Source organism: Hippoglossus hippoglossus, chromosome 2 (assembly GCF_009819705.1).
Source record: "Hippoglossus hippoglossus isolate fHipHip1 chromosome 2, fHipHip1.pri, whole genome shotgun sequence".
In the NCBI taxonomy this organism is placed as follows: domain Eukaryota; kingdom Metazoa; phylum Chordata; class Actinopteri; order Pleuronectiformes; family Pleuronectidae; genus Hippoglossus; species Hippoglossus hippoglossus.
This window is the reverse complement of record NC_047152.1, coordinates 6817819-6834066: the sequence shown is the minus strand read 5'-3', so window position 1 is coordinate 6834066 and position 16248 is coordinate 6817819. Positions and strand designations below refer to the sequence as shown.

The following is a 16248-nucleotide window of genomic DNA, read 5'->3' as shown; positions in this document are numbered from 1 at the left end:
AATAAATAAGGTGTGGTACAGATTAACTGCATTATGCAATACATGAGCAATAATTATTAGTTTTACGTGGATGTAGATTAGTTTTTTTTTAAATTTCTTACTCAAGTATACCTTTCATGTATATCATGTACATATTCTCTCTGCCTTTCATTTCATTTCGTTTTGACCTGTTTACTCATTTAGATTTTCTGCTGCTGTCATAAATTTATCTCTCAAATACGGGATCAATAAAGTTTGTTTTATCTTGAATAATCTACATTTATGTCATGTCAATTGTTTTATTATAGAGTTGATAGTTATGGTGTAAAATATCAAGCCTTGTTGACAGTTTTTGTCATTAGGGATTCATAACGACGTCTTTGGAATCATTGCCAATTTATTTTGTGAAAATACTCAGCGCTGTACTCTTTGATCATATAAAAACATAATGATTGAAATGAAATGAAAAACTATGAGAAGGGTACAGTTACACAGGTATAAGTACATTTGGTTCAGTTGTTAACTTCATTTTTAGTTGGATTTCCCAGCTGGTTTTTCTTGTTCTGCTACTTCACTTCTGATTAAATTTGGTTTCATCTGTCACAACTCGTGACCTCAGAGTTCCTCTGGAAATAAAGGGGAATGTTAAAAGGGGAAGATGATAATGAAAGAACATTATTCTCACGCTTAAACATACGGGGAAGAATTTAACATGAATGTTATACATCAAGACTTTGTTATAAATAACAGATTTTTATTTACATATCAAGTATATTTAGTGATTTAAATTAAAAAGCTGGTCATGATCACCGTTATATTTCTGTCAGATATTATAATGTTCTTAATGTGCCCAGAAAAAACTGACAAATATAAAGAGTTTTGCCCTGATAGAAAAACAGTTCAAATAGCAGAACAGCGCTATCCTGTGGACAAAAACTGAATTATTGCCAAGTGATTCGTAATAAAGAAAGTGAAGAGAGGGAGAGAGAGAAAGAGAAAGAAAGTAGAGAGGGTGAAAGAAAAAGAGAAAGATGATAGAAGATAAAATAGAAAAGATAAGATAATCCTTTATTAGTCCCATGTTGGGGAAAGAATAGGAAAGATAAACTGCATCTGAGACGAGACAACAAAACAACGTCTCAGGTTTGATTCTGCCTGAATGGAGTTCTGCCTGCCTGAATGGAGTGCAGAGGAAGGTGAGAGAGCATCTGTGACGTCAGGGGACAGGAAGCTCCTGCAGCAAGCTGAGACGCTAGAATATCAAGAGAGCGACAAACTGCAGGTGCAAACAGAGAACAAGAGTTTATTAGATAACTCATTTATTCACAGTTTTACTATTTTAAAAACAAAAACAATCAAGTTTGAGTAAAACGATTAAAACTCAGAGTTAAGTTTGTTACATCAACAGGAAAACAAGCATCACATGGAGGCAGAAGCTACAAAATTGTCCCTGAATTTGTGTCATCTCCTGCAAACACACGTGGATTCAATCTGGGTAATTTAACAACAGAATAAAGTCCACTCTCTCTCTGCGTGAAGGTGCTGTATGGCTCAATGTCTCCTGGTTCCTGTGGAGCAACACACGGTTAGACAGAGGTTTTCATTTTGTTATTGGATTAATTGATAAGAAACAAATGTTGTGGTGCACAGTACCACGTCTGGATGACTGGTGGTGGCTTCCTGTTGTCGTCTGTGGAGCGAACGACAAACATCTCATTACGTTCTTATCACATTATAATAAAATCAATTCAAACCAGCCTTTGCACGTGAAGCTATTATGACACTTTATTCTCCATCAGCACCATATTAGTTTCTTACCTGTTGCAAGTGTTTCTGCAGATAAGTCCCAGGATCGCTCCAGATGTAACCATGAAGAGAATTACACCAATTACAACAGAAGGAATAAGCTCTTCAGACGAGCTGCTGGAGATTGCCTCCTCTGCATAGTAAAAACATTGTCAGATAAGCATTATATATATATATATATTATTATTATTATTTCAAATCCTGTTGAGACAAATGTTTTAAACCTTGACATGTTCTTAAGGTGCTAATAATCTGTAATTAAAACATGACAACATCAAAATATCTGGATTGTGTTTTGTGGTTTTTAACTTTACAGACGTAAACAGGTCATTACACTTTAAGCATTCACTCACCTTCCACAGTGACATTGAGATGCAGAAGAAATGTTCCATCAAGACGTGAACAGCCACAGGTGACGTTCACCTCATCCTCTGGGGTCAAGCTGCTCAGATGAAGGAACACAGTCTGATTCTCCGTCATTAATCTGAACCTGGAGTCACAACTGTTCTCAAAGTCCTTTCCAAGTTGATACACCAGTTGACACTGTGATCCCCTGTTTCTCTCTGTTATGATGGTGCACGTTACAATTACGATGATAGCCTCGGTTTTATTTCCGCACACTGGAGCGACGTACGGTTCTTTCCCGGTGGTTTTCACATGTTGCAGAGCCACTGAAGCAGCACCTGAAAAATAAAAACGTGCATAAATGAATTTAATAAACACATTCCACATATTCCACTTATCAAAGAAAGAGGGATAAACAGAGAACAGTAAGTCTCCTGTAAGTTATACGCTGTAAGAAGTAGTTTCTGTACGATACCTTTGCTCTCAACACAGAAGATCAGCAACAGAAGCAGAGCAAACCACAGTTTCAGTCCATTCATCTTACTGGTCAAGACACCTATGTAACAGAGTGCAGCCTTGTGCATGGCTCTGCAGCACCAGACCTCAAACTCCCACACAGAGGAGTGAGTTAGAGCATCGAAACAGGAAGTGGGCTCGTGTTAGCATCATAGACTGTATATAAAGAATTAACACAGACAGCATGAGAAAGTGATGAAAGAAAATACATACCGTCTTTATTTATACCTTCATGTGAAGGACAACATTAGAGGTAGAATTACTGCCTTGTGGTTGAATGCCGAAACACCGAAGTGAGATGTCGTGCTCAGGAGGCCAAACACAGGTTGTATGAAGCCACCGTGACCTTTGACCTTTGACCACCTAAATCTAATCAGTTCATCTTAATGTCCAAGTCAACGTTTGTACCAAATAGGCAGAAATCCCCTGGAGGTGTTCCTGAGATGTTGCGTTCACAAGGACGTGTGAGAACAAGGCATTTGAAAGTGTTTCAGGTGTTTCATGATCAGAGCAGAGCAGGATCCTGGAGCGACGGGCTGCAGGAAACTATTTATTTTGTTCTGCTGACACTGAAGTGGAAGTAAGTACTTTAACACCTCAGTGCTGTGGTGGGCCAGTGTGTTATTTTTATCTTTTCTGATTCAACAGAAGTGAAACGTGCACAGACAAACTCACCTTCCACAATAACTGCAAAACACATTTGAGTAAATAAAGGATCTTTGGACATCACAGTCATGAGACAAGCATGATAGTGATTTGTTGCAAAATCTATGAGCAACACCGCTTCTCTTTCTGAGGTCAGGTTCCATGATTGAACCCAAACAGTCACATGATTAAAGTAAATTACTGAATTATTAATAGAAATGGTGGCATTCATCGAGATTCTTCCAGTCGAGGAAAATCTAAATTAGCTAAAGATGCTAATTGTGTAATTGACTCAACTGTCCTGTGTGTCGGTCTCTTGAATCTATGCAGTCTCCTAAATGATGTGTAATTAAATTAAATAATTTCACTTAATCAACTATATTCTCTGTCTCGCTATATATATATAGAGAGAGAGAGAGAGAGAGAGAGAGAGAGAGAGAGAGAGAGAGAACAAGAGAACAAGAGTTTATTAGATAACTCATTTATTCACAGTTTTACTATTTTAAAAACAAAAACATTAAACTCAAGGTGAATAAAACATAAGCGAAACAATCAAGTTTGAGTAAAACGATTAAAGCTCAAAGTTAAGTTTGTTTCATCAACAGGAAAACAAGCATCACATGGAGGCAGAAGCTACAGAATTGTCCCTGAATTCGTTTCATCTCCTGCAAACACACGTGAATTCTGTCAAGAAGGAAATTGTACTTTCTTGATTCTTGTTGTTCTGGGTTTGTACCCTCATGGTTGATGCACTTATTGTGAGTCGCTTTGGATAAAAGCATCAGCTAAATTAAATGTAATGTGAATTCAAACTGGGGATTTAACAACAGAATAAAGTCCACTCTCTCTCTGCGTGAAGGTGCTGTATGGCTCAATGTCTCCTGGTTCCTTGTGGAGCAACACACGGTTTGAAAGAGGTTTTCATTTTGTTATTGGATTAATTGATAAGAAACAAACGTTGTGGTGCACAGTACCACGTCTGGATGACCAGTGGTGGCTTCCTGTTGTCGTCTGTGGAGCAAACGACAAACATCTCATTACGTTCTTATCACATTATAATAAAATCACATGATTATTATCAAAGAATTACACTGTGTTCACACAGACAGTTTCCCTTCAAACCAGCCTTTGCACGTGAAGCTATTATGACCCTTTATTCTCCATCAGCACCATATTAGTTTCTTACCTGTTGCAAGTGTTTCTGCAGATAAGTCCCAGGATCGTCCCAGGATATATATATATATATATATATATATATTATTATTATTATTATTTCAAATCCTGTTGAGACAAATCTTTTGAACCTTGTTATGTTCTTAAGGTGCTAATAATCTGTAATTAAAACATGACAACACCAAGATTTCTGGATTGTGTTTTGTGGTTTTTAACTTTACAGACGTAAACAGGTCATTACACTTTAAGCATTCACTCACCTTCCACAGTGACATTGAGATGCAGAAGAAATGTTCCATCAAGACGTGAACACTCACATGTGACGTTCACCTCATCCTTTGGGGTCAAGCTGCTCAGATGAAGGAACACAGTCTGATTCTCCGTCATTAATCTGAACCTGGAGTCACAACTGTTCTCAAAGTCCTTTCCAAGTTTATACACCAGTTGACACTGTGATCCCCTGTTTGTCTCTGTTATGATGGTGCACGTTACAATTACGATGATACCCTCGGTTTTACTTGTGCACACTGGAGCGACGTACGGTTCTTTCCCGGTGGTTTTCACATGTTGCCGAGCCACTGAAGCAGCACCTGAAAAATAAAAACATGCATAAATGAATTAAATAAACACATTCCACATATTCCACTTATCAAAGAAAGAGGGATAAACAGAGAACAGTAAGTCTCCTGTAAGTTATACGCTGTAAGAAGTAGTTTCTGTACGATACCTTTGCTCTCAACACAGAAGATCAGCGACAGAAGCAGAGCAAACCACAGTTTCAGTCCATTCATCTTACTGGTCAAGACACCTATGTAACAGAGTGCAGCCTTGTGCATGGCTCTGCAGCACCAGACCTCAAACTCCCACACAGAGGAGTGAGTTAGAGCATCGAAACAGGAAGTGGGCTCGTGTTAACATCATAGACTGTATATAAAGAATTAACACAGACAGCATGGGAAAGTGATGAAAAAAAAAACATATACCGACATTTATTTATACCTTCATGTGAAGGACAACATTAGAGGTAGAATTGCTGCCTTGTGGTTGAATGCTGAAACTGAAGTGAGATGTCGTGCTCAGGAGGCCAAACACAGGTTGTATGAAGCCACCGTGACCTTTGACCTTTGACAACCTAAATCTAATCAGTTCATCTTAATGTCCAAGTCAACGTTTGTACCAAATTGGCAGAAATCCCCTGGAGGTGTTCCTGAGATGTTGCGTTCACAAGGACGTGAACAAGGCATTTGAAAGTGTTTCAGGTGTTTCATGATCAGAGCAGAGCAGGATCCTGGAGCGACGGGCTGCAGGAAACTATTTCTTCTGTTCTACTGACACTGAAGTGGAAGTAAACATAAAAATTACTTTACAATTGATTCTATTAATTAACTTGATCATTAGTGACCCAATATGAATATATGGTGGTGGAGGCTTGAATATAATATATATATATATAATAAAGCAGAACAAATTTAGAAAAGAATATATCTAGTAAAATCTACATCCAAACAACACACACTTTGAAAAGGCACATCTGTCTTTTTGCGTTTCCTCTGAAAGCTTTGGAGCCTGGAGCTGAAGCGTGACCCAGATATGGAGTCAAACATGTGTCAGCGCACTCAAACGCTCTGGCCCATTGTTCCGCTTCACACCTGCTTCCCAAAATATCACAGTCAGATATCTGCTCGCCTGCTCACATTAGGGTTTCAGTGTGTGTGTCGACTGTTGCAAACATCTACATGTACATGCAAAGGTTTGGCCCTAACGTATCAATACATCATTTCTGTCTCAGAAAATGAGAGAAGACGTAGATAAAGATCAACTGTATCATTACCAGAGTTTTGAGATCATTTCTGCTGCTTTATTTTACTTCAATTCACTTTATTTTACACAATAATAATAATAAGCCTTATTTGTAGAGCACTTACACCCAGTTTTGGGTTTGTTGTAATAAAGGACGTTATTTTTTCCTTTATGTTGTTGTTTGTCTTGTGCCATTAATATCAGTTTATTGCTAATGCTAATGCTTTTTATTCTAATAAATACAAATACATTGTTTGCAGGTGTGAATTTATTAAATATGAAAAAATAATGTATAAATATATATTTTAAATGTAAAAGCGTGTGAGAAGATGATCAATCTGTTCACTTAAAAATGACACATATTCTGTCGTTTGATAATTGTGTGTTGAATCTAGTGACATCTAGTGGTGAAGTTGCAGAGAGGAGCTGCTCCGGATATAAATACAAAGTATATAAGTATAAACGGCCCATTTTAGGGTAAAATAAACATCACTTGGATTATTTTATATTTAATTTCCACAATTTAATCCTTTCATCTAAATCCTGAACCTTGAAATGTGACATTGACTGTTAAAAAACTGCATGTTCGCTGTGTGTTCACCAGGGGGCGCCACACAGCCAGTATTGCTGTCGCTGTGGCTCAAAGGATACCGGGAGGCTGTGTGTGCGGAAGCAGCCTGAGCAGAGGAGACGTCACTGAGGTAAACGTGTGTAAATAACACGCGTTCATTATTTATACTTATTGTTATTAACGCAGCGTTGTGTCGCCTTCACGTTGTTGCTGGTGTGGGAACGCAGAGTTAGCCTGATGCTAGCTAGTTCGTGCTAGTTCGTGCTAGTTCGTGCTAGCTCTTCTGTCCTTTCATTGCAGGCTACCGGTGGCTAATCGTTAGCAGCGTTAGCAGGAGAGGCTCCAGACATGGTGAGTGAATTCTGGGAAATGGAGTCTTCAGCTCATACAATAAAGCTGCACAGGGCGTGTTTATATAGTTTTATAGTTGTATAGTTATATAGCCTCCCTCTAAGGAATAACATGTATTTAAATGCAGCTCAATGTGCTTTAAAAGATCAAATAAATCCAATAAGTAAATAAGAAATAGCATAAAAGACATAGAAGCGTGTAGAGGTACACAAATCAATAAAACGTGTAACAGTGCAAGTAAGGTACGACGTGAGAAACTGAATCACATCCACTGATCTTTGTCTTTTCCAGGAGGACATAAGCACTGTGATGTCCTGGTTCTCCAGCCCCGTCTACAGCCGCTACTGGCAGCACTACCAGCAGGCTATGGCCTGGCACCAGAAGCACAGGCGTGCCTACCGCAAGGCCTTGGAGGCCGCCTACGGCCCCGGCTACGGCCAGGAGCAGCTTCCCAGCAGCAGCCGCCGCCACCAGCGCTACGCGGACTGGCACGGCAAGGAGAGCGCCAGGGAGGAGGAGAGCAGCTCGGACAGCGAGATCGAGTGTGACGTCAGCAACATGGAGATCAGCGAGGAGCTGCGGCAGTACTTCGCCCAGACGGAGAGACACAGAGAGGAGCTGAGTAAGAGAACATGGGGGGGAGGTGTTGACAGAATGTGCTTTGCTTGTGGAGGCACATTTGTAATCATAAATAAAAGTTGTAGATATGTGACTTAAAAACACTCTTGTTCCTCCAGAGAAGCAGCAGCAGATGGAGGCCGAGGAGCAGGACAGCTACGTGCCGGCCGACCGGGACCTGCGTGCCGCCTCCTGGCGAAGCACGGCGGCTCCCCCCTTTGAGCGGCCCGGCGAGAGACGCGGCGCCGAAATGAAGAAGCTGTTCGGCGAGGACGCGGCCAAGATCCTGGCCATGGAGGCAGCGATGCAGCTCACGTTCGACAGGAACTGTGACCTCAAGCAGCCCAAGTACTGGCCCGTCATCCCGCTGAAGCTGTGACAGCCCGCGGGCAGTAAAGGAGCCGCAGGAGATCCGGCGGGTTGTTGTGTCACTGATGCTGCAGCTTTGTCGTGAAACGGATTGTTGGCTGACGGAGCTGCGGATGAAGAAGCAGCGGTTTGGGGCAGCTGAGGGTTGGAAGTTATTTTAAGCACCAAAAAGTTGCATGAATTAGTGGAGCTTCTGCTTCACGGGACACGAACGTCACTGACCTGTCAGCTGCTGCCCCCGATGAAAACACATGGCTGTGATCGCACGCATGACGCGGGATCTCGTGTTTGTTTTTTAAGGGCAGAAGCCGCTTTGTCATTGGCTGAGTGTCAGAGGTACAGTGTAGCTGCCCCCCCCCCCCCCCCCCCTGCAGGTAACGTGAATACATTCAAACACCACGTGCCTGCGTGTTTCCTCCTAATCTGTTTTTGTTCCCCCTCCAGCTCGGTGATGTTTCACGCTGCAGTAGCTCCTCTTATGCCTGTCAACTCAGTTAAAGCACAGAAGCCCCCCCCCCCCCCCCCCCCCCCCTCTGTTCACATCCAGCAGCGCTCCTGCATCGCTGCCTCTGATTTTGTTGTTTCCTCTAAACTGTGCGGCTCAGACTCTGACATTTCATCGGGTTAAAAGCGTTGTTGTGTGGTTTATCAGGAGGGATGTCGACAACTCTCTGGCGTCTGGTGTTTGCTGCGCCCGGCACAATTTTGTAGAATGAATTCTGTTTATAATAAAGTGGTATTTGTCCGGATAAAACCAGCTTTGTCTGTCCTGATTTCTCCGTTACCTCTGTGGACTCTTGATTACATCACTGCTATAAACACCTCATCCAGCTTTATCCTTTGCAGAAGTATTTCTCGCAGAAGTCTGACATGGTTAAGCTTTTCTTTCCCGCCGTGTCTTGGTAATGTGCGAGCATGATGCGAGTGCAGCGTCTGTGCCCGAGCGCACACAGAGGACACACTGTAGCGAACAGGACGAGACGCCCATGACGCACGTTTTCATCCGAGGTCACCGCCCTTCTGACCCCGTCGCTGCGTGTGAATGTGAAAATGGGCCAAACTAAAAGATGTGCTCACAGATCCACAGGCTTTATCTTTTATGCAAAGACAAAACAGAAGCTTTTACAATCTGCATCCTTGAAAAAACAGCCCGACGGAGCCGCAGGATGTTCTAGAGGATTTATTATCCTCTCTCTTTTATCTACGTTGTTCACATTCATATCATGTCAGGGCTGTTTCAGTTTGACTGATCCGTCGGGTAATAATCTCAGTAAGTTTTCCTACTGGGACAAAGCACATTTGGTATCAAGGCACAGTTACTTTGACTATCTTGTTGTCTGGTACCGTAAATAAACAATCACATCACCAGCACAACTACATTACAAGTACATTTACACATATGTAGTTATATTTGTTATCTATATACACAGGTTGTTTGTCCAGTGGTGTCCAACCTTGAGATTGGACCCAAAATATATAAGTGTCCTGAGATGATTACTGGGACAGTGAAGAAGAAATTTGAATGAATTATTTTCTGTTAAAAAATAAAATATTGGAACTTTTTATAGTTATTAAACCATACTAGAACTTTCAAAGTCCCCCCCCCCAAAAAAAAAATTAAACACTAGTTATAGATTAAAATCAGAAATACTAGAATAAATAGAATGAATGAAATAAGTGAATAAAGCGTGTTATTGCAGTGTAATAGATACTCTCTGTATTTGAGGACACTGAGGGCTGTTTGGACTAATGATCCATTCATGCTCCCGCCCCCTTTGGAAAACAGGGCCCACCCCCGCCAACAACCTGTGGACATCATCTGGTACTTTTTACCACTTCTTCTCCCGGGTTCAGTTTCCACCACAGCAGCTGAACAATGGGTAGGTGAACGTTTCCTCTGCACTTTTCCTCCCTCTCGGCCTCACTTCTTGTTTCAGCAGCAGTGCAGGAGCGCAGGGACTCTCCTGTTATCTGTGTCTGCTCTGGTTTGGGTTGCTGTCTCCTCTGGTTGTGTGAGCGCACAGGGGCTCGAGTCCCGATTTGCATGTCTGCTGCTGCTGATCAGTTTCAAGCCTCAGACGTCCTGAGTGTCACCCCGGAGTTCTTGCATCATTTTGCCAATAAACATCATCATGAGAAGGAAAAACATTTGTTTAAATCATTAGTAAATTCCATGTCTGTGTGCACGTAAAAGAAAATGCATGTAGATCTGTGCAGTGCAGCTGCTTTGTGTGTGTGTGTGTGTGTGTGTGTGTGTGTGTGTGTGTGGTCCAAGTATTACTCGTGTTGTGGGGACTTAAATCTGATTAAACAGTCACTTTGTGGGGACTTGTCTTCCTTATGGGGACAAAGAGCAAGACCCCATAATGTAATAATCTGAGTTGAAGACATCATATGACTTAAGTGCAACTTTTCCCTAAAGTATTATACATATTTATATATATCTATTTATCGACTATTGTGAAAAATTTAGGATTTTATCCTGTGAGCCCGCCTGCACTGTCGTTCAACATAAGCACTCGCCATGACACCTCATCATGTGAGAGTTGACGTTGATTGGCTTAAGGGGGAGTGATCCGCTCGCTCGCTGCAGATTAAACCCACTGGACGAGCTCGAAACGCGGGAGAGACAATCTCCGTTGTTGTGGAGGAGGAGGACACGTGGCAGGAAGTGAAGGGAAAAATAAATTCGAAGCTTTGTTCAGACAGGTAGTGTCACCGAGATTTGAGAGGAGGAATAAGATGACAGATATTTCTAAAAAACGGCCCACAGTTACTTTGTCAGTAATACCGTTTGACCCTGGTCAGGACTGGATAACATTCAGAAACCTAACCAAGGCCACAGTGTAAGGCCAGGACGTAAAAAAACAAGTTTATGCTCAGGCGCTTGTGTATAGTACACATATTAAATCACGGGTGCACAAAGATAGATGTTGATATAAATCACACCAGTTGATCGAGCATGAAGAGTCAAACTCTTGAAGGTGACATGACTTTATTTTATTGTAAACACCGTATCAAACCTGTCAAATGTAATGGCTGCTGCCCCCAGAGGCTGGTTTGGTGTCAGGCTTTAGCCGAGATTGCGTGAAGACTGACTTGAAACCAGGTCGATATAAAAACGTTGATATCACTTGATTTCGATTATCATCACGATAAATTTCACATTATTATTCAAAGTTTGAGCTGAATTTTGCCCCTGATTGACGGTTGTGGACAAACACAAATCAATGTCGTGTTATTCCTCCTCGCTGTGTTTAGACAACACATAAGCATGTTGATATTGTTGATATTGATGAAGATTACAGCTCTAGCACCATTCATTAAGATCTCATTAGGCCACTGAACACCTCTCTTTCTTTCGTCGGCTGCCTTCTCTTTCCCATTCACAACATCTGTTTCCAATGAGGCAGCAGGCCTGTTTATCGCCTTCAGGCCCGGTGAGAAGTCGGGAACAGACAGGATGTAGCCAAGTGACATGATTTAGAGCGATGGGGGGAACCGGAGCCATTTTTTTTCTGCAGGGAGCCGTCGTAAAAAAACCTCTCTTACTTCAGCGCCGCCGTTCTGCCTCGCTCTTCACCTCCTTTCCCCCGAAAAAACTGCTACTTTGGCCTCATCATCGTCAGCATCATCATCCCGTCTTTCATCTGCATCTGCTTCTCTCATCACCCCCCCTCCTCACTCATTGTCTCCATCATTATTCTTTCCATTTCTCTCCTTCCTCTGCTTCCCCCCCACGCGTCCTCTTTCATGAATTCGCTCTTTGTGCTTTTTTTTCCTCTTTTTTGCTGCAGTTCATCTCTGGGCTGGGGAAAATTTCATATCCTCTCACGTCCTCTCCTGTGGGTTTGCCGCGCGACGATCAGCCGAGTGGATGTCGAATATGTAGAGGCCGTCGAGCGCGCAGACTTCAAGAGCCTTTTGCTTTTTTAAGGATTGTTTCATTCTGACAGAATAAATGATCACTCTCTCTCTCTCAGCTGGGAAAAGATGGAGAAAGTGGAACGATCCACTGACCCGATTACATTAACAGGCGACCAACTGTTGAGCTGTGGCCATACGGTCATATTAATAGTCTGAGGATCGCTGGTTACAAAACATAATTACCTTTTTAATTAATTTGTATGTTTCCTACATTTGTACGTTTTTTGAAAGCTGGTATTTCAGGACAGGAGCTCAAATTTTGTACAAACAGGAAGAAAAGCTTATATTTCGCCTTCAATTCTTAAAATAGTGTTTATTCAGTGTGTTACATACACACAAGATGAGACACGTGCATATTATATAGTTAAAAATCTCAAAAAGCTCACACATAAGGGCTTTCCACATTCTCCAGCATTAACAAGTGCATAATTTTCAGTGTTAATTATCAGGACTGTGTTGGTACGAGAGTTGTTTGCTCGCTCACTCACACTAAATGTGTTAAATGTGTTAAATTGACTCTGAAGGTTGTGGACCTACAGAAACACTGGCAGAACTATTGTTTTTTCCTTTAGCTGCAGTGAGAGACACGACCAAACGGAAACATGCGAGCAAACGGCAAGAAAATCCCAAAATACAGACGTTTAAAAGTCTGGTCCAACCAGGAAGTGGCACAGAGAAGTTCCTCTGGGGAATACGGGCTGTAAAAGCTTGGTGTCGTAGAAGCTGGGCTGGTTAGTAAACTGCAGTAGCTTTGGAAATGAAAGGTGATGTGATAGTATTTCTTCGTGTTGGTAGCACATGTATGAGTTGAACTGTTGTGCCATTGACTTGGCTCCGACTAAAGCTTGTGAAAGAGACAGAAAATTCATCTTCTGCATTATTTCAAGCCTGCATTCATGCTTTCTATACACCCACTTCATATTTGCTTTCATATTTAGGCTGCAATCCCCTCGTCTTAGCGTTTAAAGCTCAGCCCAGCGGCGACTCTGACGTGTCGGAGTCAGTCATCGTTGAGAGGACCTGTTGCCATGGTGAAGCGGCGATGCACAGAGCTCTAAGGGGGGGCGTCATATCAAATCTCGGCACATGCGAACAGTCTGATCACACAAGCCTACACAGGCAAAAAATAGACTGTAGATAAATATACACACATGACCCACAGAGAGCAGGGGATTGTCTTCCTCCCTCATTTCCTCCTGCCGCTCGACCACCTCTGCAGTGAGGATGATGATAATGGAGATGATGAGCCCACCCTGCTTTGCATTTCCCCCACACAATGACTCATGGTTTGCTCGCACACCGAAGCATCGCTTATCCCACTTCGCTGCTGGCGTGTGCTGTGGTTGAGTACAGTAGGTCACAGGTGCTGCAGCTCCTGAGTCACATGACTCTCGCAGAAGTCACGTGATGCAGCTTTGGAGTGGGGCGATGCAGTGTATGCATGTATGTGTGTGTGTGTGTGTGTGTGGGTTTGACGTTGGGTGTGTGTGCAGTTGTTGGGATGACGATGACAACGTAACATCATGTGGAGCAGACTGTGGGCCAAATCTGGGCCAACGGGATTAGCAGCTCGTCGGATAAATTGCTGGACGGAAGGGGGCGGGTGGGTGTGTAGGAGTGTGTGTTTGAAGGTTAAGCCATGCGTACTGAGCAGAGTCAGATATTGAAAAATAGACGAGATATATCACTGATTGTCTCACTTTGATTTGATCTTGGTCGTAGAGGGTGGGCATTCAGTCAGGTGTGTGTGTGTGTCTGTGTGCGTGTGTGTCTGTGCAAATTATGTGCACGCAGAAGTGCAAGAGGAATTCGTTTGCATGAATTTCCATCAAAGCTGCCCACGTGCCTGCTCCCTGTTTCAATCGTCACTCAGAGAAAGAGGCAGAGATAGAAACTCCCAGCTAATAAACAAATCCTGTTCTGCATTTGTTTGAAATATTCCTTTAAAAACTCCAGATCCCAATGAGACTGACCTGAATTAAGACCTATTCAATGGAAGTGTGTGTGTGTGTGTGTGTGTGTGTTGGAGATGGATTAACCTTTGTCAGAATCTGATGGTTCTGCACGGGGATGAGAGGGAAGCGTCTCCTTTGGTGACCGACGGCTGAGGGCGGGGTGGGGGGCGGGGGGGAGGGGGTGGCGGCGAAACTGGGTCATCATCACCACCACAGATTAAGGGCCCGGATCTGGAAACGCACAAACGCACAAACGTAGATGAGCAAATGCACAAACACACGCGCACTTGTCACAAACATGCTGCCTCTGCAGAGGAATCAGAGGAACCTCTCAGGTGAAGACAATACAGAGGCCAGTGCTTCCATGTTGCTCTCTGCCAAAGGTTTCCCTTTTAGAGGAAGCCAGAAGCCCATTAAAATGGCAAGGATTAGACTAAGCGACAGCGGGAGGCTCGTAAAGCCGCCGCAGAGACACGCCGCTTGTTTCTGTGTGTGCGTGAGTGTGTACGCTGACGTCTTTGTATGTTTATGTGCACTGAAGTGATGGCTTCTTTCCAGCGTTGCTGATAAAATGCTCCTATTTGGCTAATGGAGGCCGATACATCAATACCCAAACAGGCAGAAACACACAGGGTGAGACAGAGGAGAGCTTGTGATCAGACAACTGCTCAAACTGGAGAGAAAGTTTGGGTCGTTTCTTGTCACATTATGAAAGGATTTCCTGCTTTTCACTTTCAAGGCTACTTATTTTTCATGCTTTTAGTTTGCGCACCTGAAAGAGCCTTTGTGGAGGGTTTCTCTCCATGCTGCAAACACACTGTGGATGATGGATTAGACACGGCGGACTTCTGTGTAGGAGGTGCACGGTGTCTAGTGCAGCTACACTTACGTGTGTAGTTTGAAAACATTGGGTTTCTCCTCATATTTGAAACAGTATGCAAGATGTGTGTCCTTCGGAGGCTGCATTTGAAGACCGATTACGTCACAGCGGTGCGACTAGGCTGTCCCATTTATCGCCTCCTATGAATGCGTGCTTCCGTCCCCCCGGGCGACAAAGGCTCCAACGGGGTGGATCCTTCTCGGAGTCAGGCCATCCCAGGATTCACTGGGACAAACTGTTCTTCAAAGAGATAATGGTGGCAGCATACAATGTGACTAAAACAACAAATGTATCATATTTCAACTAAACCAAACAGCTAACAGTACACGTGTTAAAACTTTCTCGCCGTGTCCAACTGCAGCTCTGTTGCTAGGCGACACTGGCGAGTGCGGGAGAAGATGGTGACACAGAAAAAATCCTCAATTTCTTACTGGACTGATCTTACTGGACCGCCCATGATTCTGAGGCGGTCATTTCATTCTCCGCGACCCAGAGTCCTGTATGAGACGGAGACGCCACAAATGGCTTAGAGCTCTGAGTGATTTCCTCAGGCGTGGGACCCACTGTAGGTCACGCTGAGGTCAACCTCTGGGATCAGAGCTCAGAGCCTCAGCGACGGTGTCAGCGCCTGACAAAAGAGTTTCATAATGGGTCTCGAGCAGCGAGTCAGGGCGGCAGTTATAAGGTCAATACGACCCCTGTGGTGCTGCCGAGCATCACAGGAGACACCAGGGGCAGGGTAAGGAAACAATAATCACAATCTATACAATCTTAATACTACTACTACTACTACTAATAATAATAATAATAAATATCATACAAACAGATAAAAACAGTCATAAAAAGATTAAAGAATGCGTTTTAAGCTTTGATTCAAAGGAAACTACTGAGGTAAATTACACTCAGAATGCTAATGGTTTACTGACAGGGTTGAGTTAGTGTGTTTATCATGTTCAATATTTACTAATGGGCACTAAATACAGCAAACAGCTGAGGCTAATGGGTATGTCATCCTCTTGGGACCATGAACATTTTCCTGAGCCATGCTGCGAGCAGGGTTAAAAACTGCTGTTTAGCCAAATTGGACATTAAACTTTAACTTTAAAAGCTGCCATTTGTAGGATTTAGTGACATTTAGAGGAGAGATTGCAACTGATCACTCCAGCAAAGGTCCATACACATCATAATGTCAACTAGCATTATGATTCAGTGGGATATTTAAATATAAGTATCAATGTGTGTTATCAACAACTGACAATATTTTTTATTATATTTGTTGTCAGGAGAAGAGAGAGACAATGGTTGTGGCTGCA

The 16248-nt window shown here is 42.8% G+C and overlaps 2 protein-coding genes and 1 long non-coding RNA gene across 9 annotated transcripts; 1 reads left to right on the top strand and 2 right to left on the bottom strand.

Moving 5' to 3' along the window:
- Window positions 1–992: 992 nt before the first annotated feature.
- Window positions 993–6514, bottom strand: LOC117775711. 5 transcript variants are annotated; one of them, XM_034609091.1, is made up of 7 exons: window positions 5981–6514; window positions 5760–5792; window positions 5192–5370; window positions 2139–2468; window positions 1798–1918; window positions 1633–1669; window positions 1144–1547 (listed from the first exon to the last, which is right to left on the bottom strand). In XM_034609091.1, the coding sequence occupies exons 3-7, from the start codon at window positions 5298–5300 to the stop codon at window positions 1416–1418; spliced, it is 729 nt and encodes a 242-aa protein (XP_034464982.1). In that variant the 5' UTR covers window positions 5301–5370; window positions 5760–5792; window positions 5981–6514; the 3' UTR covers window positions 1144–1415. The 5 variants fall into 5 exon arrangements, 3 of the variants coding, with proteins under 3 accessions (XP_034464991.1, XP_034464982.1, XP_034464969.1); XR_004616309.1 differs by lacking the exons at window positions 5192–5370; window positions 5760–5792; window positions 5981–6514 and adding an exon at window positions 2606–3037 and having other exon boundaries at window positions 1163–1297; window positions 1338–1547; XM_034609100.1 differs by lacking the exons at window positions 2139–2468; window positions 5760–5792; window positions 5981–6514 and adding an exon at window positions 4725–5054 and having other exon boundaries at window positions 993–1547; window positions 5192–5413.
- LOC117775776 lies at window positions 3764–4526 on the bottom strand. Its single transcript, XR_004616330.1, has 2 exons — window positions 4478–4526; window positions 3764–4302 (listed from the first exon to the last, which is right to left on the bottom strand). It is a non-coding gene; the product is annotated as an uncharacterized LOC117775776 (long non-coding RNA).
- Window positions 6515–6859: 345 nt separating the features above from the next.
- Window positions 6860–8521, top strand: gemin8 (gem (nuclear organelle) associated protein 8). Of its 3 annotated transcripts, none has more exons than XM_034609165.1 (4): window positions 6860–6965; window positions 7136–7186; window positions 7478–7808; window positions 7924–8521. In XM_034609165.1, the coding sequence occupies exons 2-4, from the start codon at window positions 7184–7186 to the stop codon at window positions 8181–8183; spliced, it is 594 nt and encodes a 197-aa protein (XP_034465056.1). In that variant the 5' UTR covers window positions 6860–6965; window positions 7136–7183; the 3' UTR covers window positions 8184–8521. The 3 variants fall into 3 exon arrangements, with proteins under 3 accessions (XP_034465056.1, XP_034465062.1, XP_034465068.1); XM_034609171.1 differs by having other exon boundaries at window positions 6899–6971; XM_034609177.1 differs by having other exon boundaries at window positions 6949–6965; window positions 7104–7186.
- Window positions 8522–16248: the final 7727 nt, after the last annotated feature.